This window comes from Lemur catta, chromosome 3 (assembly GCF_020740605.2).
Source record: "Lemur catta isolate mLemCat1 chromosome 3, mLemCat1.pri, whole genome shotgun sequence".
NCBI lineage: Eukaryota > Metazoa > Chordata > Mammalia > Primates > Lemuridae > Lemur > Lemur catta.
In genome coordinates, this window is record NC_059130.1 from 101,288,069 (window position 1) to 101,310,655 (window position 22,587).

A 22,587-nucleotide genomic window follows, 5' to 3' on the forward strand; every position below is an offset into this window, starting at 1 on the left:
TGTGCACACACAAAACCAAGGGCTCTTTTTTCAGCTTTCCAGATGAATCTTTTTTTTGAACAAAGAGCACCCACTTAAGCCTATTACAAAGTTTATACTGCTACAACACACCTCTATTCCTATGAAGTTCCAAAATGAAATCATTAAGAGTGTGTGTTTGAAATCGGTAAGATTTTACTTCTCTAATTTCATTGGCCCAGCACGAGGTAGGGCAAATAGTAGGTACTTAATTTATGATTTTGAACCGGAGAATATCTGTTTTTCTAGGCACGGGTATCAGTAGATTGCCCTAGGGGTAATCAGGAAAGAGAGCCCAGCAACACCTCCCCCAGAAGCTGACAGGGCCCTGGTATTTGCTTTCACAAGAAAATTGCTCTGGCATACCCATTCAAATTTCTCCCAGCAAATCACAGTGGCCTACAGCCTACGCCTTCTCCGCTCATTGGCCAACTGGAAACTTCAGCCCCCTCCATGCCTCCCGCCCCTCATCTAAGAGCCAATAGGAAAGATTAGCGGTTCGCAAGCTAATGTCATCTAGCACTGTAATTGCAATTGGCTACTGGGGCTGTCCATCGAGGAGTAGGCGGGGCCGTGCCAGCTGGCCTATATAAGAAGAGGACAAAGGCGGCGCGCCGCCTGTGTCATCCGCCATTTTGTGCGAAGCAAGGTGGCCTCCACGTTCCCTGAGCGTCTTCTTCGCTTCTGCCTCGACCGCCCCTTGACCACAGACATGTCTCGGGATCGGTTCCGGAGTCGCGGCGGTGGCGGTGGCGGCTTCCACCGGCGCGGAGGAGGCGGCGGCCGCGGAGGCCTCCACGACTTCCGCTCACCGCCGCCCGGCATGGGCCTCAGTCAGAACCGCGGCCCCATGGGTCCCGGCCCCGGCCAGGGCGGCCCTAAGCCTCCGATCCCTCCACCGCCTCCGCACCAACAGCAGCAGCAGCCACCGCCGCAGCAGCCTCCGCCACAGCAGCCGCCACCACATCAGCCGCCACCGCATCCACAGCCGCATCAGCAGCCGCCGCCGCCGCCGCCGGACTCATCCAAGCCCGTCGTTCCTCAGGGACCAGGCCCCGCTCCGGTCGTAAGCAGCGCGCCACCGGCCTCCAGCTCGGCCCCGCCTGCCACTCCCCCAACCTCCGGGGCCCCGCCAGGGCCAGGGCCAGGCCCCGGCCCCACCCCGACCCCGCCGCCCGCCGTCACCTCTGCTCCCCCGGGGGCGCCTCCACCGGCTCCACCAAGCAGTGGGGTCCCGACCACTCCCCCTCAGGCAGGGGGCCCGCCGCCTCCACCTGCAGGGGGCCCGGGGCCGGGCCCGGGGCCTAAGCAGGGCCCCGGCCCTGGCGGCCCCAAAGGCGGCAAAATGCCTGGTGGGCCGAAGCCCGGTGGCGGCCCGGTCCTGGGCACTCCTGGCGGCCACCCCAAGCCGCCGCACCGAGGCGGTGGAGAGCCCCGTGGGGGCCGCCAGCATCACCCACCCTACCACCAGCAGCACCACCAGGGTCCCCCGCCCGGCGGGCCCGGCGGCCGCAGCGAGGAGAAGATCTCGGACTCGGAGGTGAGTGTAACCGGGAGCGACGCGTCGGCTCCTCTAAGATGGCGGCGGCCCCTTCCTCGCCCCCGCCCCCGCGCCAGGGCCTCCATTTTGTCCGCTGCCGGAAGGGGCGCCTGCGCGCGCGGGCCGCGGGGGCGGGGCGGCCTGCGGAGCGGGGCGGCGGCGCGGGGCAGCTAGTCGGCCTGGGATTGGCCGCCGCCGCGCCTGGCTCCTGGCCTCGCGGCTGGCGGAAAACGTGGGGAGGGCGGCCTTTGAGAAGGAAGCGCGGGGCAGCGGTGATGGGCCTTGTGGGAGCTAGCCGATCCTTGCAGCGGGGGTAGTGCAGAGTGGGAAGTGTCGGGTTGGAGAGACCAGGGCCATTCCTGTCTGAGTAGGCGCAAGTTGTGTGGGGGACGATTTTGTGCTTGTTTCCCATTTCCGTGACCACTGTTTTGGTTATTGTCCGTATTACGGTTTGGGTTTGTCAGGGACACTTAGCATAGCGTATATGGTGTGGTGTCTACTCTTTGGGGAAGTGTGTGTGTCTGTTCTCAAGAGCATTCTGGATGATTTGGCTCCCTTTTTTATGATAGGATGGTGATCATATCGGAAATTTCAACTACGGGAAAGCCTTGATTTTGACTAAATGGAATAGAAAATCAACTGACAATATATTCAGTTTCGCAAAAGCATAAATTATTTTGGGGTTTTTAATACTTGGAGAGGTAACTGGTGTTTGAAGATTTCCTTCCTTTTTCATTAGGGATTTAAAGCCAACTTGTCTCTCTTGAGGAGGCCTGGAGAGAAAACTTACACACAGCGCTGTCGTTTGTTTGTTGGGAATCTACCAGCTGATATCACAGAGGATGAATTCAAAAGACTATTTGCTAAATATGGAGAACCAGGAGAAGTTTTTATCAACAAAGGCAAAGGATTTGGGTTTATTAAACTCGTGAGTGTAATCACTGGATTTTTATCTAGAATTAAAAGGGTGAGGTTTTTTTGTGTGGGGGTTTTCTGGTTTTTTTGGGGGGGCACAAATGCTGAAGGCTTGGTATTAAACCAGGGAGAATAAGTTAGTCCTTAAAAATTTCATCGTCCTTAAAACTGCCATACAATGCATAATTGTTGATATCTAAAAAGAAAGGGGAGGTGGGATGGATAAGCCTTTAAGGTCCCTGAAATTAAAGGTGTCAGGGAGGGCTGCCTGAAGACAATGTTTGAACTCAGCTGGAAGCTGAATAGGGGTAGGAATTAGGCTTAGGACGTTTTGAAAGTGGGCATTAACCAATTTTGACGTCTTTAACATGAGTGTTTGTGATACTTACAGGAGTCTAGAGCCTTGGCAGAAATTGCCAAAGCTGAACTTGATGATACACCCATGAGAGGTAGACAGCTTCGGGTTAGATTTGCCACACATGCTGCTGCCCTTTCTGTTCGTAATCTTTCACCTTACGTTTCCAATGAACTGCTGGAAGAAGCTTTTAGCCAGTTTGGTCCTATTGAAAGGGCTGTTGTAATTGTGGATGATCGTGGAAGATCTACAGGGAAAGGCATTGTTGAATTTGCTTCTAAACCAGCAGCAAGAAAAGCATTTGAACGATGCAGTGAAGGTGTTTTCTTACTGACAACGTAAGTTGTCTTTTTGTTTTTATTCTAATTTTTATTTATTAACTTAAATGAAAAGTTTGTAGTAAAACTGGAACAAAGTTAAGATGGAATCATTTTTGTTAATAGAACTCCCCGTCCAGTTATTGTGGAACCACTTGAACAATTAGATGATGAAGATGGTCTTCCTGAAAAGCTTGCGCAGAAGAATCCAATGTATCAAAAGTAAGATTGATTAAACATTTTGGCAGCTTTTTAAAATTTCAGTGTAAAAGAACTTGGTACAGTAATTTTCCAATTTTGCTTAAAATTCCTTGGTATGGATGTTGATAAAATTTTACGTTCAGAAAGTTACAGAGATTTTGAAGCTCTTTTTCAAATAGCTGTTTGTTTCTGAGGTAGGCACATTCACTGAAATCCTGCTTTATGTTTATAACAGTTGAATGAAATGCATTTTTAAGGATAGAAAAAATAAGCCTTGGTAAGGAATTTGGCTAGAGGAGGACAGAATTAAGAAAGGTACATATTATCTCCAGTGCCCTTATTCTCTGTTACTGTATCATTCTCAGAGTACTTTTGCTGTGAAGATACTTTGTATGACTCAAGATACTCTTTCCTTTTTGTATTCCTTACAAGAGGTAGGCCAGGAAAAAGGCCAGTAGTTTTAGGGGGATCAGGTAGTATTTCTGGTATGCATTCACAAATTGGTTCATGTTTAAAATTTGTTATTATTAGGGAGAGAGAAACTCCTCCTCGTTTTGCCCAGCATGGCACCTTTGAGTATGAATATTCTCAGCGATGGAAGTCCTTGGATGAAATGGAAAAACAGCAAAGGGAACAAGTTGAAAAAAACATGAAAGATGCAAAAGACAAATTGGAAAGTGAAATGGAAGATGCTTATCATGAACATCAGGCAAATCTTTTGCGCCAAGGTAAAAAGTCCTTTGTGTGAACTTCTCTGATAGGATTAGTTGGCTTTTTGAACTTTTTGGAGCCTCATTAATGTGAATCCAAAATATTATTTTCCAACGTTCAGATCTCATGAGACGACAGGAAGAGTTAAGACGCATGGAAGAACTTCACAATCAAGAAATGCAGAAACGTAAAGAAATGCAATTGAGGTAAAACTTTATTGAACTAAGCCTTCTCTTCTGTATAATCTTTTTTGTTGTTGTTGAGACAGTCTTGCTCTGTCACCCCTGGTTGAGTGCAGTGGCATCATTATGGCTCACTGCAACCTTAAACTCCTGGGCTCAAGTGGTCATCCTGCCTCAGCCTCCCAAGTATCTGGGACTACAGGCATGAGCCACTGCACCTGGCTAAATTTTTCTATTTTTTAGTGGAGATGGAGTCTTACTCTTGTTCAGGCTGGTCTTGAACTCCTGACCGCAAGGGATCCCCTTGCCTTGGCACTTGCAGAGTGCTAGGTGTGAGCCACTGTGCCTGGCCTGTATGACCATTTTCTAAGGTTTCGGAAAAAATATGCTTAATTTTGTAAGTGGGTTAGATGAAATATACAGAGAGGTTAAAAGGCTGGTTTAGGCCGGGTGTGGTGGCTCACGCCTGTAATCCTAGCACTCTGGGAGGCCGAGGCGGGTTGATCGCTCGAGGTCAGGAGTTCGAGACCAGCCTGAGCAACAGTGAGACCCCGTCTCTACTAAAATAGAAATTATCTGGCCAACTAAAAATATATACAGAAAAAATTAGCTGGGCATGGTGGCGCATGCCTGTAGTCCCAGCTACTCGGGAGGCTGAGGCAGTAGGATCGCTTAAGCCCAGGAGTTTGAGGTTGCTGTGAGCTAGGCTGACGCCACGGCACTCATTCTTGCCTGGCACTCACTCTAGCCCAGGGAACAAAGCGAGACTCTGTCTCAAAAAAAAAAAAAAAAGGCTGGTTTAACACTTGTAATGGAGAGTGTAAGATTTTTAGTAAACCTTGTTTTCTTGGCTAAAATGTGTTTAGTGCTACGTCCATAGGCTTGTTCTCTAGGCCTTTGTGTTTTTTGGCTCTGACCTAGACTTTCTAAGGTTATTAGGCAAAGTACTAGCTTTCTTCAAATTGAATTTTAGAAAATGTAGATAACACTTTGGTTTATATGCCTGTTCGATATTTCCAGGCAAGAAGAGGAACGACGTAGAAGGGAGGAAGAGATGATGATTCGTCAACGTGAGATGGAAGAACAAATGAGGCGCCAAAGAGAGGAAAGTTACAGCCGAATGGGCTACATGGATCCAGTAAGTCAGCTTTTATTGCCATCTAATTGGAGTTATCTACAGAACTCGTAGGTACCCAGAATGGAATTTTGATCAGTTAAATATAAAATCTGTGGGCAGGCACAGTGACTCGTGCCTGTAATCCCAACACTTTGGCAGGCGGAGGCCGGAGGATTGCTTGAGACCAGGAATTCAAGACCAGTCTGAGTGAGAGCCAGACCCCATCTCTACAAAAAAAAAAAAAAGTAGAAAAAATTAGCTGAGTGTGGTGGCTTGCCCCTGTAAGTCCTAGCTACTCTGGAGGCTGAGGTGGGAGGATTGCTTGATCCCAGGATTTCCAGGTTATAATGAGCTATGATAGTGCCACTGCACTCCAGCCTGGGCAACAGAGCGAGACCTGTCTTTTAAGGAAATATAACATCTCCACATTATGGTCATTATTTTCTAATTTTTTCTTTCTTTTTTTTCTACAACTGTGTTATATTTGATTGATGTGACTTACCTGTTCTGCTTCTTGTGTCGTCCAGAAGACTTCATTGGCTAGGAAGTTTTACACGTCTTTGAATAATTGAATCTAACCTAGTTTCTAGAATATTGATTTTAAAAATACTTCAGGTGATGAAAAACTGCCTTTTGAACCTTACCACGTGTTAATTTTAAGTCTTAAATGTCTTTATACTTAGTAGTCCTTGGTATGAGTATAGGACAGGTGTATTAAAGGAATTTTTGTTTCAGAGAGAAAGAGACATGAGAATGGGTGGCGGAGGAGCAATGAACATGGGAGGTAAGTATGAAAATTAAATTTTAAAATATCATTAGAAAGCAGTATTTTGGTGGATTTGTAACCACCATTTTTGTTTCCTAGATCCCTATGGTTCAGGAGGCCAGAAATTTCCACCTCTAGGTGGTGGTGGTGGCATAGGTTATGAAGCTAATCCTGGAGTTCCACCAGCAACCATGAGTGGTTCCATGATGGGAAGTGACATGGTAATGTATCCTGTGGGACGTAGTACAAAGGAGAATCTCATTTTCACGACTTACGTGTGTTTGTTTTTTGTTTTTGTTTTTGTTTTTTAAGTAGGTGACTGGACCTGTTAGTTTTCCTTATCGTATGTAACTATGTAATATTGAGGAATATTTTGGCAACATAGAAGAATTCAGTGTATGGTAACCTAAACAGTTATGGGTTGCCAGTGAGAAGTCAATGCTGTTAGTAGTATGTGGAATTATCTTTGGCAACAGTAGGTTTAGGTGCTTTTGAACTCTAAGTGCATGGCAACTCTAAATTCTAGGTGCTAGATAATGTATCTGACTATTCTACATCCAAGTGAGAGTAATCAACTGGCAAACTACCATTCCTTAAGCTGGTATTTGCCATAAGTAGGAATCAGACTTGTAGTTTGTAGCTTTAGGCATGTTTTAGTGACTTGTAGGACTTTGACCTACCTATATTTGGTGTGGCTTCTGTCCCATGAAAAGGGAATTGTTGAGTGTTTTGACTCGTCGTTTCCCACCTGTTGGGCCTGTCTGTGTGTAGGTACACCTTCTAAAAATAAACTGACATCTATCTCCATTTTGCTATAGGGTAGCAAAAATCAACAATTTTAAGCATACTAATAGTGTGCATTTGATCTTAAACTTCTTGATGCTATCATGTTTTAGCTGTATAGATAGCCTGTCAGAAGCTTTAGAACAATCAAGTGAACTTGGTATGAGTGGCTGCATTAGGGCTTTACAAATCCTCAGGACTGAATTTTGGTGGGTTTAGAGAGTGGGCTTTTATAGCTGAATTGAATCTGATTAGTTCACCTGCAGGCTTTTGGCAAGGGAGGGGAGCTGCAATGTGGCTCACAGTATTCATTTTATAAGTAGAAACAAGGATTTAGTATAGGGCCTCACCTGTTTAAAATCTACCTAAGGCTTTTGAAGAATTAAAGTTAGAATTATAAATGGCTGGTTGGGTAAAATGTAGTATTGTTAGCCTTCTTGAAATTGAATTTTTAAAATATGTGAGTAACGTGGTTTATATGCTCCCTAAAGATAGATAGTTAGGTATGTGTCAAATTTGTAAAATCTAATTAGACATGTTCCCATGATTCAAGATTCTATATTCTAGGTTAACAGGTAGCTGCTGGGTTCTCAACTGTTTAGATAACATCACCATGAAACCCCCAAACTTTCCTTTTAGCTCTTAGTGACATAACAGTGCAATGCGCAAAACCCCTACGATTGATAAGATTTTCAAAAATAAAAGATTGAAGTTTAGTTTTTTCACACAGCTTCTATAGTATTTTGTAAGACAAAACGTTGAAATTATATATAGGAACAATTAAACTCTGCCATTTTAGTTTTACTTTGGAGAAATGCTTTTAGTAATGGGCCTATTTTAGATGGAATTAGAAAAACAGTGTAGGCTCCTGTGTTTGCATACCTGTAGGGTTCTGTCTTTGGGTACATATGCTTCTATTTTAAATCTAGAAGTACCTAAAACTAGATGGAGTGATGAAGTTATTCACTGCTTTATTGCAGTCGCTTTAGCTTGGTGTTAGGCCGTTTGGGAGATAACTAAAACATGCTGTACTTTTCAAAGACCTAAGGGAAAAGTTGGGCTGATGTGAAGGTGGGCGATATGTTCAGTCAATTTGCAACAATGTAGAATGGTCCTGTGAACATAATTGTCTCTGGTTATATAGTGATGGCTCTGAAGGTGGTATACCTGTGAGAATATGGCAACACAAGTATTTTGATCACTGTGCCGCTTAAGTGACTAAATCTATTAGTCTTTTATGCTTTTTTCTTTTTGTAGTCTGGTAGCATTTTATTAAAACTTGCAACCTTTTTAAGATTTCTGCAACTTAGCAGATGTGTCTTAAGATCTTGAAAAGCACAAGGTTTCTTATGCAGCACATGCCACTAACTGGTGAGTAGGTCTTTGTCACTTCATTGAGTGCATTGAATCTGGTTGGGCTTCTTAGGCTTACTTGGAAATTAAATTTCCTGTTCAGACCTTGCAAGTGAGAATTGGCAAGCTTTTCAGTGGGTTAATCTGATGTGAAATTTCTTAGAACTCATTTTGGAATGGATTTTCACATCTGCACTAATTCTTAAATTTTTTAGCACTACAGGGAAGATCTATTCTTTGAAACAGGTGTATGAGAATGGCTCAAGTGGGAACATACCACAAGGCATGTATTATCGTAAACTAATTTTCAAATTACCCTTTTTTCCTTTCTATGTTCCCGGTACCTGTGGATCGACTCATTGGTGATTGTATCGACGAACGTTGACTACGGAACCTTCTAAAATATTTACTTAACACACATGGACATCAACTACATATAATGAACTGTTAATTACTGTTCCAATAGCGTACTGAGCGCTTTGGGCAGGGAGGTGCGGGGCCTGTGGGTGGACAGGGTCCTAGAGGAATGGGGCCTGGAACTCCAGCAGGATATGGTAGAGGGAGAGAAGAGTATGAAGGCCCAAACAAAAAACCCCGATTTTAGATGTGATATCTAGGCTTTCATTCCAGTTTGTTTTTGTCTTTTCTTGTTTAGATACCAATCTTTTAAATTCTTGCATTTTAGTAAGAAAGCTACCTTTTTATGGATGTTAGCAGTTTATTGACCTAATATTTGTAAATGGTCTATTTGGGCAGGTAAAATTATGTAATGCAGTGTTTGAAACAGGAGAAAAATTTTTTTCCTTTTTATTTCCTTTTTTTTTTAAACTGTATAATGTCCCTCAAGTTATGGCAGTGTACCTTGTGCCACTGAATTTCCAAAGTGTACCAGTTTTTTTTTTACTGTGCTTCAAATAAATAGAAAAAATAGTTATAATATTGATCTTCAACTTTGCCATTCATGCTTCTATGCACATTAGGCTAGGTATTCCACTTTGAAAGCATGAGAATGTCTAGGCCTTTGAATGGCATGTGCCATTTCTGGGAAATGTATCTGAAGGCTAAATACTGCTTTCCACAAATAACTACCCCCCTTTGTTTTGAAAAGAAGAAATGCATATTGAAGTAGTTTCATGATTTGTTTGGCATTATAGGAAGCAAGCTGGTGCTAAGTATTTTTAAATGGTTATGTAAGCAAAGCTGAACTGTAAATCTTCATTCAGGAATATGTATTAAGATTATGGAATGGGTGTAAGACTATTGTAGGGGGTGAAAGAGGGTTTGGTTAAATGGATATTTTATGGCCCTATGATCTATCCTTTCCTTGAAAGTTTTTGAAAAGTGGAAGATCATTTTGTTGCATTTCCCCATTTCTTGTTTTTTAAAAAAGAACAAATCCCAAGCCCTACAAATGGCTTGTATTGAACTTTTACATTTGAATTAAAGATTGTTAAACATGAAGCCTTTTCATGTATTACTTCAAGTGATTTATAAAGGTGGGGTTTAGTCTGAAAAATTCAACTTGAAAATAAGGTTTAGTTAACCATAAAGTAGGTTTACCTGTATATGCATTTGTACTCTGTAACTTTTACATCTCCTTGTGCTACTTGTGTTGGGCAAAATCTGTAGGACTAAAAATCTAATGGTCCTCTTTTCTAAGAGCTAGTGGTGACTGTTAATAAGAAATAGGTTTGCAGATAATCATTCTTATTGTAAATTTGTTAACTTGTTTTTTATATAGTTTCCTTTTGATGTAGCACTAAATCTGGAGAGAGTTGCTCATGCTACACAGTACAAATATCCCTTCTTCCCACCATAAAGCTTTGCAATGTTTCGATGGTGTTGTCAGTTAATTGTCAACTTCATTGAATCTCCTTCCATTAGAACAAGACTTTTTGACTATTAAAGTAGATGGTTTACTGTTGCCTGTTTAGTTCCATAGGAGCCTGATTTCCCAGTGTAAATATGTTAGAGGAACAACTTCCTGAAAGTAGTTAGGTAAAGTAATTTCCTAACAGTAGCTAACGTAATTGAATGGTTTGGCTTTGTTCTTAGTTATGTTCCATTCAAATCTGTACATTATAGAACTCTTACTATAGAATGTGTCTTCCTCCTTTTCACCTCTGTTCTTGGTGCTAATTGGCAAAAGAAAAATTCTAAATCAAACCTTTGTTAACATGCTGAAGTTTAGTATTGTGCCTGAGTACAAAAGGAGACCTATTGTTGAAACAATTGAGCACTTTCTGCATAGGAAACAGGATAATACACTAGTACTCTACTAGAGTATAAAGGCATCTCATCAAATTCTGGTTGTATGACTGATAGGTACATGGTGTGCTAATTAAGGGAGAGAATATCATTAGAAAATATGCTCATTATTTCTATCCACCAACACACTTGGAAATAAGTAGTCCTACCATAATTATGTCAATGAGGAAGTTTTGTCCCAAGTCATTAAATTGGTGTTACATGAGATTTTCTGTATGGAAACAAGCTTCTTGATTTGAAAGGAGTCCATTACAGTTTGGTTGAATTGTACAGTAGGGACTCTACTAATGACAAGAAAATAAGGGGTGTTCATGGGACACCCACAGAGGGTGAATTTGAATGTGTGTGGGTGGGGGCTGGCGGGGAAATGGGAAAATCTGCCTATAAAATTAATGTTTCAGTTTATTTTTCAGATTACATGCCTTTCTTTATAAGGGATGCTGGCACAGACCCCTAAAATAAGCTTTTGGTAGTACTGTACCTTTGAAGAGTGGTGAAGGATGCTAATGGATAATCTCCCGAAAGTTGTGGCTTTTGATACCCTTACTCTGGGCTGTAGAATTGCTAAACATTGTTTAGCAAATAACTTTGCTTAGTTTCAACTGACGTTGACTTTTCATCACTGAAACAGCGTACCAAGGGTTGTCAGCTTACTCAAATAGACTTTCAATAAGCCTTGCAATGTATATGATAGTTTTTAGCTTAATGTGAACTTAAATTATCTTGATAAAGTAGTTTCCTAAAAGTTGATATGAAACTTGGGGTGGGAAAGGGAAGGCAATAATTTTGAAGTATTTTAGCCATTTTTCTCATTTAAAGAAACCACTTGCCCCCCATTTCCTCTTCTCTACTTTCTCTCATAATTTTGTTTTAAGAGGAACACTCGTTTTTTAAACTTACTTTTTCCTAATCTTTAATTAAAACTGCATTCTCCAAGATCCCTCCCCCCCCAGTGTTTTTAGTAGGTATCTTACATGCTTAAACTATTGGCTCATGTTACTTAATGAAACCATAATCCTCTTTGGTTAGAACATTGATTAAACTCCTAAGTACTATAAACCCCACCACTCTTTATAGATATTATACCACTAATATAAACAGATCACAATTTGGGAAATTGTAATGTTACGCCTGTGCAATTTTTATAAGTGGCATATTATGGCAGATAAATTTAGATACTTGGCTTTTCTTGGGCAAGCCACTAAGTTGTGGCGGAATGTTTTCTGGTGTTCTTGGACTGCAATTATGCACTATTAAAGTAGTGGCCTGCTACATAACTGCATTTAGCCAGCATTTCTGCAGTGCGTAACTGTGAGGAACGTAGTACCGCAAATGGCAATGGACATTAGGACCCGGATGTAGTATTCCTGCTTGCTCCAAGATTCTCATTGCCGACTGCATACAGGTAGGTAACAAGCAATATAATCTAACTTGGTGACTTGCTATGTACTTTTATTCCGTGGGCATTCTGACATCACACTTCTGACAGTGAAATTACAGTGCAGCACAAAAACTTGTATGGTAAAGCCAGCTTATCAAAACTGTGTGGGTTTGGGGTTAGAGCTGTAATTTGTCAGGCAGAATTCAGTGCTGTTGCAGTTCTCAGATAAAAAGTGCAAACTTGATTCTTTGGTGTATCTGACTCAGTTGTGTGGTTTTCTTTAGTTGCATTGTAATGAAGATAACATGGAACACATCAGTGGTGTGGGGATGAGGGAACCAAACCATACTTGGGAACTAGAGTGCTTTTAGCACCTTGACATGGACTCTATAGCATGTGATAATTAGTCTCTGTTGTAGCAAACTGACTTGCCCAGGGGTCAGCAATATCAGTAATTTCAGTATGCAATCTTGGCAGTTCTGCAAGTTGAGTGAATTAAGACTGAAAGTACAGTTTTTTTGTAATGTGATTTAAAATTTTTTAAAGCATGGGCTCCATGGAAACACCTTTGTTACTAACTTGGGCTTAGATGGGAATCTAACGTGAATGGTTCAAGTTATGTGACTTATCTAAATATGTCTATACTCTCTAAACCTGGGGGAAGGTGGTGTGGAACACTGACTTGCCTACAGTTGAATACATGTTGGGAATCATTCCCAATCATAAGACTTCCGTCGTATTCTGTAGGATTACTGCATTATGTTCAGAGTAGCATTTTGAATTTGGTTCCCTTAGTGTTAGGGATATGATGTTATAGTCCAAAATGTTTAATTACAAGAAAACATAAGTCTTCAAAAGTACCTTCTTTTGTTGCTTAGAACTTAACCTTTCCATCGACTATTGTTCTAGACCTCAATTCAACTTAACTGTGGTCTCTGAATTGGTTTTTAGCTAGCATGCATGAGAAACAGCTTTTCATGTATAATGCTTTCTGCTCTGTAACTAGAAAGTTTGGCTTACTTTGCATAAATGCCGGTGAAAACTCTTCATGACTGTGAGAATTTTCTTCCTTTGTATCTAGAAAAATAGCTTGCTCTTTGGCAAGCAATTCATAGGTGGGGACAGGTTTGTACTTTAATGTATGTAGTCCATTCAAGCAAACAACTTTTGACTCTCCTACTAGATGAAAGAGTAAATGGTGACTAGTTTAGCTCTTCCATATTTGTAATATGCAGATCAAACATAATGCTTAGTACTAGTGACGAGTATCACTAAATTGCATAGAACCCTGACGGGGATTTTCTGTGTCATGATCCATTAAATCGGTGGCCGATGCCTGCTACCGTGGTTTAGTGATTTGGTATTTAGAAATAAAAGCTCGGGTTCATTTCTTACCAGTTAGTAACAATTTTCAGAGATTGTACTTAGTAATAATATATGGACTTTCAGGAACATCATGGGGGTGGGGTGGGGTCAATTTTGTTTTATTCTGCTTACTTCAAGATTATAGTCTTGCACTTGAGAATGATGAGAAACTTGTGACTTAAGTTGATTCTTACTAGTTCTAATTTGTATGTAGCTTAAAATTGTGAATCTTAGTGCAGTGGGTTTTTAAAAAGTACTCAGTCAAAAAGCTGGGAATTAAGTGGGTTTCAGTAATAACGCTATACCGAAGTGCTTGCATTGTATTTCATAATCTTTTCTTGTTACAAACCAAAACTATTCTTTTTAATGACACAAAGTCTTGAGTTCAGAGGTGTGATGCCAGAATGTATTTTCGTACTGTTAGGCCCTTGGAACAGGTACCGGTGCTTTCTCAAAGATGAAAGAAATGCAATGGGTGCTCTTCATGCAAGGTTGCAAACCTACAAAGAATGCATAATAGTCTCACTTTTCCCCAATAAAGAGATGCGTGTGACTAGTTTTGGACTTTTAACCTTAATGGGGGTTGCATGTCTCCTATTGTTAATCATTGTCAGCTGCAGTGACATGATTCACAGTCCTGCATTTACTACCTTTCCCTTAATGATTTTGGACAGGTTTTAGAGAGCCAGGATGTTTGTTCTGGGCCTTTATTTGGTTTTGGCTTTAGCTGATAATGTTTCAGTGCTGTCAGCTAGTGCAGTTCTCAAGTGGCTGCCTATTAGGGAAAGAATTCAGAGGATTTGACTGCTCCTGATCATCTGTCATTGCTGCTAGATAATGATTGGCAATTTTTAAGACTCAACTGTGGAAATCTCAACAGTTGCTAGTAAACCATCAACTATAAAAATGTTGCTTTTGAACACCAGTGCTGAAAAGATTTTTTTTTTTGAGAGTGAAAAAAAGGACTGTATGCAGAATAGCATAATCTGGAGAATGGGGGGAATGCAAAATGATATAGTATCCCTTATGGATGGTACATGTGCAACAGGGAACTCTTATTCATATACCCTTGGCAGTTAATGATACAGGGTGGAAGGGAAACCTGGAACTTGAGTTAAGGCTGATCTTCTGTTTTGTGCGCTGTGGCCCTGCCAGGCATGTAGTGAAGGTGAAGGTCTTCTCCCTCAGAACAGCTCGGTTCCTTGCTGTCCCAGTACGGCATAGCTTTCCTGCCCTAACCTAAAACTCAGTGAGGGGAAAGAATGAGAAAAATAGGATTGCAGGATAACTACTGCAGTGTTGTGTATCGTGGGAAAGGGTAGGGAACTCTGAAGATTCCTGCTGAAGGTGGTCAGCCCACCTGAGAATGGAAGACATACTTGAATGGGGAGAAGGGTATGTGCTTTTATATGAAAAGAGAGCTGATGTTAGAACTCATTTGGTGAAGTAAACGTTGTCACATACCTTCACATAAGGGATAGTATATTTTGGGTTGCAGTTAAACTTCATTGTGCTCTCAGACTGGTGAAAATAGAAGTTAGGCTTTTACATTTTAAAGAAGATACAGTTTTCATTCTAACTCAGGTGTCTACTTACTACATTATATAAGAATAATTTTAGATTTTTTTTCACCCATAAAGTCTCTTCCTATTTTTTTACGCTGTAACTTACCCCCAATCTTTGTCTCTGGAATTTTACTCTTTAAATTTTGAAGTTAACTAGCATTTTCAGACCTTTATTTTATACCCTTGTCTTTTATATTAACTTTTTCTTATTATTCTTTAGGTAAGAATGATTGATGTTGGCTGAATTGGAGTGCTCATTCACTTGAAGTAAGTTTCCTTAGTAATATTAACCTCTAGAGGATTTTGGGTGTGATTTGTCGTCCGTTTAATGGTTAAAATAATTTGATTTAGCTATGTGGGGTGAAACTTTTATGCTTACCTTTTCTAAGATAATATATCCCTATATTAATTTTTGTTTTGGAAAATAGGTGTATGAGTGAGAAAATAAAAGATACTTACTATGAAAATGGCAAAACAGGCCAGGCACAGCGGCTCACACCTGTAGTCCCAGATACTCAGGAGGCTGAGGCAGGAGTATCACTTGAGCCCAGGAGTTGGAGGTTGCAGTGAGCTATATGATACACCAACTGCACTCCAGCCTGGGTGACAGAGTAAAACCCTATCTCAAAAAAGTCAAGCATTAGAATTAATGTGGGCAAACAAACAAACAAAAAAACAGCCTGAGCAAGAGTGAGAATCTCTCTACTAAAAATAGAAAAATTAGCCAGGTGTAGTGGCGTACTCCTGTAGTCCAGCTATGATGAGGCCACTGCAATCCAGCATGGGTAACAGCAAGACTCTCTCTCTCTCAAGAAAAATAGGAAAAAATCAAGCATGTGGGCAACAACAAACATACATTAGAATTTTTTCAGTACTCTGAATTCAATTTTAGACCCTTTGAAAATCTCCATGATTCTTTCTTTCTTAAGCTGTAAATGGTAGAGGAATAGCTCTAGTCACTGGTAGGAGGGAAAATCCTAATAAGTACATGTGTGGATCAGGTCTTTTATAAGCTGTAACGGGGCAAAAATAAATAAAATCACTGATTGGAACCCATGCCAAAAAATATTCAGTTTGAAAATTAACATGCTGAATATTTTAAAATTATAGGTGGATAGATATTTGTTCTCAAGACATCACAGCGTGAGCCACGAAGGAAGCCACAAGATGTTAGACTGACAAAGTATCTAGGTAAGTTGAATGATTCTTACTCTTAAATGGCCTTCAGAAAAACTCTGGGTGGTACAAAAGTAATCATACCTAGTGTGTGAATCATTAATTACTATTAATGTCATATTCCTTGATAAGATTTCTTTGGTGTGGGAAGTTCACTTGGTTGATGCTGATAAATAATGTTACGTTTGAGAACTTGATAATTCTTACTCTTATGTTCTTTGGAGTAATCATGTCCTTTAATTGACAGGATCAGTTGAGCTGTGTCCAGAAAACCAGTGAGGAAGAGTGCAAGGAAGGAATGAGCAACGAATTTGTCATTAATAAAGACATTATCCTAATTATCCTTTTGTTTTGTTTTTGTTTTTACATAGTACTCTTTTCTAGAACTTCCTTTAATCTGTCTTCAACTTTTTCAAAGTAATATAAAAAAGATGTTTTATATTATAGGCACAGAACCAGATTATATAATTCAGAACCATATTTCTTGAGGCTGTTTTGGCAGTGATACTTTCATCCTCTTAATTATTAATCAATTTTATGGCCATTTTTTGTTCTAACTCTCCTGATGTAGCCTCAGTATTTTAAAATTGCCCTCACTTTTGTAGGCAGGCACTGTTCCACAAATAAGCACGGTCAGAATTGCATCTTGCCAAATAATACAGTACTTCCTTACAACTGTGGTCAACCACAGTCCAAAAGTATGGAAGATTCCAGAAGTAATAAGTTTTAAATAGCATGCTCTTCTGAGTGGTATGATGAGATTTCATCCCATCCTCCTCTGTCCCACCTGGGATGTAAATCACATATGCTGTGTGCCCATTAGTCATTTAGTACCATCCTGGTTATCAGATTAAAAAAACCCACTTAGAGTTTGGTACTGTCTGATTTCAGGCATCTGGGAGTTTTAAAATGTGTTCCGGACAGATAAGGGAGGACTACTGTATTTTGGTTCCGCTGAGCAGTTTGAGATGTCAATTTCTCTAAGCCAAAATAGATCGAATTGATAGACGTGTAATCTAGTTATGTCTATGACTATAAATGTAAGGAAAAGATGACTAAAAACAGCTTAATATTTTGGGTCAAATGAACTGCTCTCTTTACTTTTGTAGCTGTCATATTAAAGCTTGCCAAACTGTAGTTTAAAGGTCTCTTTTACACTAACGTATTCTAATTTTACTGTGTGCTGCCAAAGCAAGCACTCTTTCACCGTCATTTAAGTATTTGTTCAGGGTGAGGTCAGAGGCTTATTCATGTTTAAAAGGTAATTCTGTTGCTATTTCTACCTGTGAGCTTTGATTTGGGGCCTCATTCCTAATATTGGGGAACTTTAGAAAGTGCTAATTATCTTACTATAATTAATTAAGCAGGAAATACTTGCAATTTGGGACAGTTTAAGATTACTTAAAATAGCCACAAAGGAGAGGTTGAAAGCCACAGTATTCACTCATCCCATGAAATGTTTTTAACTTCTACTTTGACCGGACCATGAGATGTGTTTTTGAAAAGCTGTGTGTAGTGAGTACCAGGAACGTGAGACCAAGATGTTGCATTTTCATACTTAGTCACTGCTTATCCATGGTCTACATTTCAAGTAACCAGAGAGGTCAGCTGCCCCCAAATCAAGAATCTGTTCTTTGAGTCATTGTTGCAGTTCAGTTTATTCTGTTAATCCTTTATAACTCTGCACTTGGTGGATCTCTTGAGGCCAAAGCAATCCTGCAGTATGTTACAGTGGTTAGGGCCACATGTGGTCACAATACCAGTGTTAAAGTATCTCTAATTTTCCCGACTGGATTATCTGGCAAGTTACTTGTCTAGGTTGTAGTTAGCTCATCTGTAATAACATACTGCCTTTATCATAGGGTCACTGAGATAAAAAATGATGTGTGCAAAGCATTTAGCACAGTGCCTGATGGTGCAAAAGGAGCACGTGGTATTTTCAAGCCTTTATCAGTGAGCAAGGTTCAAAGGCAACAAAGGAATATTGCCTTTAGTGTACCATGTAATTGGAAAATTTGACGGTTTTACATTTGATAGCAAAGAAGAGAAATTTAAACTTTTAGATCATAGAGTCCATAGGGAATAATTAGTAACAAAGATCCTTAGTACTGAAGGGGATGGAAGCCCCAGGAGAGGCCATTTGTGGCAAGTTGCTTAACCACAAGTAAGACAATAAACAGGCATATACACAAGCATCCCTGGCTAGAAGGGTCATGTTGGTTGACTAATTGGTATTTTAAAGTGCTTGATACAATACCTAACTCCTCGGGTGTTGTAAAGTAAGTCTTTGTGGAGATAATGTAGGGGGAAAAAAAGCTTAAGGATGTTAGAACTTGATGAAATCCACATTTTAGTGAAAGGGGCATGTAATGTTTTGCATCTAAAAGTAGGTGTAGTTCTAAACAGTCCTGAGGCAGGAGGGCGTGTAGCACTGTTCAAATAATTGAAAGATTGAGAGTGAAAGAGACTAGAAAGAAACAAGATACAAATAATTGGGGGAAATATTCCATAGTAACATTGTTAACATGATAATAACTCACCAAACTAATCTACAGATTCAATATAATCCTAGCTGATTTCTTGAAATTGATAGGCATATAGGGCATGTCGTGTGACTCATCTGGTAATCCCAGCGACTTGAGAGACTGAGGTGGAAGGATGACATGAGCCCAGGGAGACTGGCCTGGGCAACACAGTGAGATCCTGTGTCTAGGAAAATGAAAACAAAAATTAGCCAGGTGTTGAGGCAGGAGGATTGTTTGAGCCCAGGAATTTGAGGCTGCAGTGAGCTATGATCATGCCTTTGCACTCCAGCCTGAGGGACAGACCCTGGTTTTTTCATGTAAAAATGTAAGGGGCTCAGAATAGCCAAAACAATGTTGGAAATCTTGAAGAGCAAAGTAGGACTCACACTATCTGATTTCAACACTTACTACAAAACAACTATGGTACTGGTGCAAGGATAGACATAGATTAATGGAACAAAACTGAGAGTTCAGAAATAAACCCTCACGTGTATGGTCACCTGGTTTTCAACAAGGATACCAATGTCATCGAATGGAAAATGAATAGTCTTTTCAACAAGTGGTGCTGGGAAACTGGGTAGCCTTGTGCAAGAGAATGAAGTTAGACCCTTAACCTCACAACCATATAGAAAAACTCAAAATGGATCAAAGCCCTAAATATAAGAACAAAAACTATAAAACTTAGAAGACAATGGGAAAGTCTTCATGACCTTGAATTGGTAGAGGATAGTTATGTATGATGCCAAACCATAAGCAGCAACAAAAATAGATAATGGGATTTATCAAAATCATAGATTTATGTGCTTCAAAGAACACTATTAAGAAAAGTGAAAAGGAAGCCAGGAATGGTGGCTCTCATGCCTGTAATCCTAGCACTTTGAGAGGCTTAGGTGGGAGGATTGCTTGAGGCCAGGAGCTTGAGACCAGCCTGAGAAACATAGTGAGATCCTGTCTTTAAAATAAAAATAAAAAGCCAGTGGTGGTGGCACATGCCTATAGTCCTAGTCACTAGCCACTCAGGAGCCTGAGGCAGGAGGATGGCTTGAGCCCAGGAGTTTGAGGTTGCAGTGAACTATGATTGTGCCACTGCACTTCAGCCTGGGAGACAGACTGAGAACTTGTCTCAAAAAAAAAAAAAAAAAAAAAAAAAAAATCTGAAAGGGGAAGTGGTTGGAAAGATGTTGGTCCAAAGATACAAAGTTTCAGTTAGGAGGAATAAGTTCAAGGATATATTGTAGAACATGTTGGCTATAGTTAGTAACAATGTATTTTTTTTTTTTTTTTTTGGGACAGAGTCTCACTCTGTTGCTTAGGCTAGAGTGCCGTGGCGTCAGCCTAGCTCACAGCAACCTCAGACTCCTGGGCTCAAGCAATCCTCCTGCCTCAGCCTCCCTAGTAGCTGGGACTATAGGCATGCGCCACCATGCCCGGCTAACTTTTTCTATATATATTTTTAGCTGTCCATATAATTTCTTTCTATTTTTGGTAGAGACAAGGTCTCGCTCTTGCTCAGGCTAGTCTCGAACTCCTGAGCTCAAACTATCTACCCACCTCGGCCTCCCAGAAACAATGTATTTTTAAAAATTGCCAAGATTAGATTTTAGATGTTCTCAACAGAAAAAAAATAAGTGAGGTAATGCATTTGTTAATGAGCTCAATACAGCCATTCCACAATGTATGGTATACACATTTCAAAACATGTATATGACAAATATATACAATTTTTGCCAATTACACAAAAAAGTGAAAAGACAATCCACAGAATGAGAGAAAGTATTTGCAAATCATGCAGCTAATAAGGGAGAATGTGTAAATACTTAAAACTCAATAATAAAAAAACTAACTCAAGACATAGGCAAAGGACTTGAATAGATATTTCTCCAAAGTACATATGCAAATGCTAATAAGCACATGAAAAAATGCTAGACATTATTAGTCATTAGGAAATGCAAATCAAAACCACACCCACTAGAAAGTCTAGAATCAAAAAGTCAAATGTTGGCAAGGATATGGAGAAATTGGAACCCTCATCTGCTGCAGGTGGGAATGTTAACGGGTGCAGCCACCTTGGAAAACAGGCAGTTCTGCAAATGATTAAACAGTTACCGTATGACCCAGCAATTCCAATACCCAAGAGAAATGAAAACATGTTTACACAAAAACCTGTATATGGATGTTCATAGCAGCAGCCTTCATAATAGCCAAAAGGTGAAAACAACCCAAATGTCCATCAACATCAACTGACGAATGGATAAACAAAATGTTGTATATCCGTACAATAGAATATTATTCACCCGTAACAAGGCATAAAGTACTGATAAGATGGCCACAACATGGATGAACCTTGAAAACATGCCAAGTAAAAGAAGTCACACCACGTATTGTATGATTCTGTTCATATGAAATGTCCAGAACAGAGAACTCTATAGAGACAGTAAGTTAGTGGCTGTTTAGGGTTGGGGAGCAGGGGAATAGCAGAGAGAGAGCTAAAAGACGCAGGATTTCTTTTTGAGGTCATGTAAATATTCTAAAATTGACTGGTGATGGTTGCACATGTCTGTGAATACACTAAAAACCATTAAATTGTATAAATGGAAGAATTGTATGGTATGTGAATTATATTCCAATAAAGCTGTTTTTTTAAAAAAGAGACTATGGGAGTGGTGCGGGAAGAGGCTAGAGCAGTAGGCACAGGTCAGATCATAAAAGGCCTTCTTGGCCATGTGGAAGATTTTGATCTTTATCGGAGGAGCAGTGGGAACCCTTGACAAGAGGTATGGAGAGCACCTGGTTTATTAAAATTGCTTCCCAACCGGTTTTACACCTTGCCTCACTGTGGTCCATTCTCAGCACAGCCTCTGGTTCAGTTATCTATTGCTTCATAACAAACCACCCCTAAACTCAGTGGCTTCAGACAACAAATCGTTATGGCTTTGAGGGTTGGGTGGGCTCAGCAGTTCCAGGCAGAGGGAGGTGAGAGTCGAGTCTTCCTAAGACGGTTGTCTCCAAGTCGAAGATGGCTGTTTCACTCGCATGTCTGACAACTCTGCTGAGATGGTTGGAAACTATATTCTGTCTCTTTCCACACAGTGATGAGATGTGTCTCAATTCCTAAAAGGAAAAGGGACTGGTGAATGTTTTTGAGAACAGTGAGGAAGGGGGACTCCGGAGAAGGTTCTACCCCGAGCTTGTGGTAGGGAGAGGGAAAGACACCTACCTGGGAATGGTAGTCATCACCGTGGGTCGGAAAGCAGGTTTGCGTCAGGAAGAAAAGGGAAGCTCGTCTGTGTCTGAGAAAAGGGCTTTGGACTGAGCAGCAGAAAAACACTCGTGTAACTTCTTTCATTCTTCCTCAGGTCTATTCTCTATTCCTAGGTCTATAGGTCTATGCTTGCATCTGAGAATTTCCCAGTATTTTCCCTCATGTCTCAGACAGAGTGGCTCTCCATCTACCTGCTGGTTTGGAACCACGGATTTCTTTTCATCCAATATTAAAACAAAAGAAAAATCCTTGGATGGTGAATTTAACAAAACAGTGGTATTACCACAAGAACTGCTGGACAAAATTAAGATTGAACCTTACAATGCACACCTAGTTTATCCTGGTTTTCTCTTTTTTGTTTCAAACATTAAATTATAGATAATTTAAAATACTTGAGTTCTTTTAGCTTTGTGCAGTGGCAGTATCGTAGCCAATGAGGTTTCTGAGGTGCAACTATTGCTAATTGAAAACTTTTCCCAATACTCCAGCATGACGACTTGTGATATAGTCAGCACTGGCAATTTTTGATGGTCCCTATGGGGACTGAGTTAAAAAAAAATTCAGTTTTATACTGAAATTACTAATAATGACATCATGCCATTAGAGGATCAAAGCAAATGTTTTCTTTTCCGGACAAACACAAATGAAAGTAACAACATGGTTTTCTCTTACGCAGGACCGTGTAATAGATGAACAGATGTTATATATTTTTCTTCCCCTCATTTTAGAATTTTGGGTTCTTTGATATCTGATTGTATTATAGATCTGTACTCTTGCCTCTTCTCCT

At 40.5% G+C, this 22,587-nt stretch overlaps 1 protein-coding gene and 1 non-coding gene across 3 annotated transcripts; both read left to right on the forward strand.

The window, feature by feature from the left end:
- The first annotated feature begins 640 nt into the window (after nucleotides 1-640).
- SFPQ (splicing factor proline and glutamine rich) lies at nucleotides 641-16,354 on the forward strand. Of its 2 annotated transcripts, XM_045548295.1 has the most exons (13): nucleotides 641-1,558; nucleotides 2,298-2,486; nucleotides 2,865-3,166; nucleotides 3,272-3,367; nucleotides 3,878-4,074; nucleotides 4,179-4,263; nucleotides 5,260-5,377; nucleotides 6,092-6,140; nucleotides 6,222-6,343; nucleotides 8,725-11,931; nucleotides 15,058-15,104; nucleotides 15,948-16,028; nucleotides 16,261-16,354. In XM_045548295.1, exons 1-10 carry the CDS (start codon nucleotides 731-733, stop codon nucleotides 8,860-8,862), a joined length of 2,124 nt encoding a protein of 707 aa, XP_045404251.1. In that variant the 5' UTR covers nucleotides 641-730; the 3' UTR covers nucleotides 8,863-11,931; nucleotides 15,058-15,104; nucleotides 15,948-16,028; nucleotides 16,261-16,354. The 2 variants fall into 2 exon arrangements, with proteins under 2 accessions (XP_045404251.1, XP_045404252.1); XM_045548296.1 differs by lacking the exon at nucleotides 8,725-11,931.
- Nucleotides 16,355-22,204: 5,850 nt separating this feature from the next.
- Nucleotides 22,205-22,343, forward strand: LOC123636102. Its single transcript, XR_006734322.1, has one exon. It is a non-coding gene; the product is annotated as a U4 spliceosomal RNA (small nuclear RNA).
- Nucleotides 22,344-22,587: the final 244 nt, after the last annotated feature.

Coding starts and splice junctions, on each gene's coding strand:
- SFPQ (XM_045548295.1), top strand. CDS start 731: ATGTCTCGGGATCGGTTCCGGAGTCGCGGCGGTGGCGGTGGCGGCTTC. Junction 6,141..6,221: donor AGGAGCAATGAACATGGGAG/GTAAGTATGAAA, acceptor TTTGTTTCCTAG/ATCCCTATGGTTCAGGAGGC. Junction 6,344..8,724: donor CCATGATGGGAAGTGACATG/GTAATGTATCCT, acceptor CTGTTCCAATAG/CGTACTGAGCGCTTTGGGCA.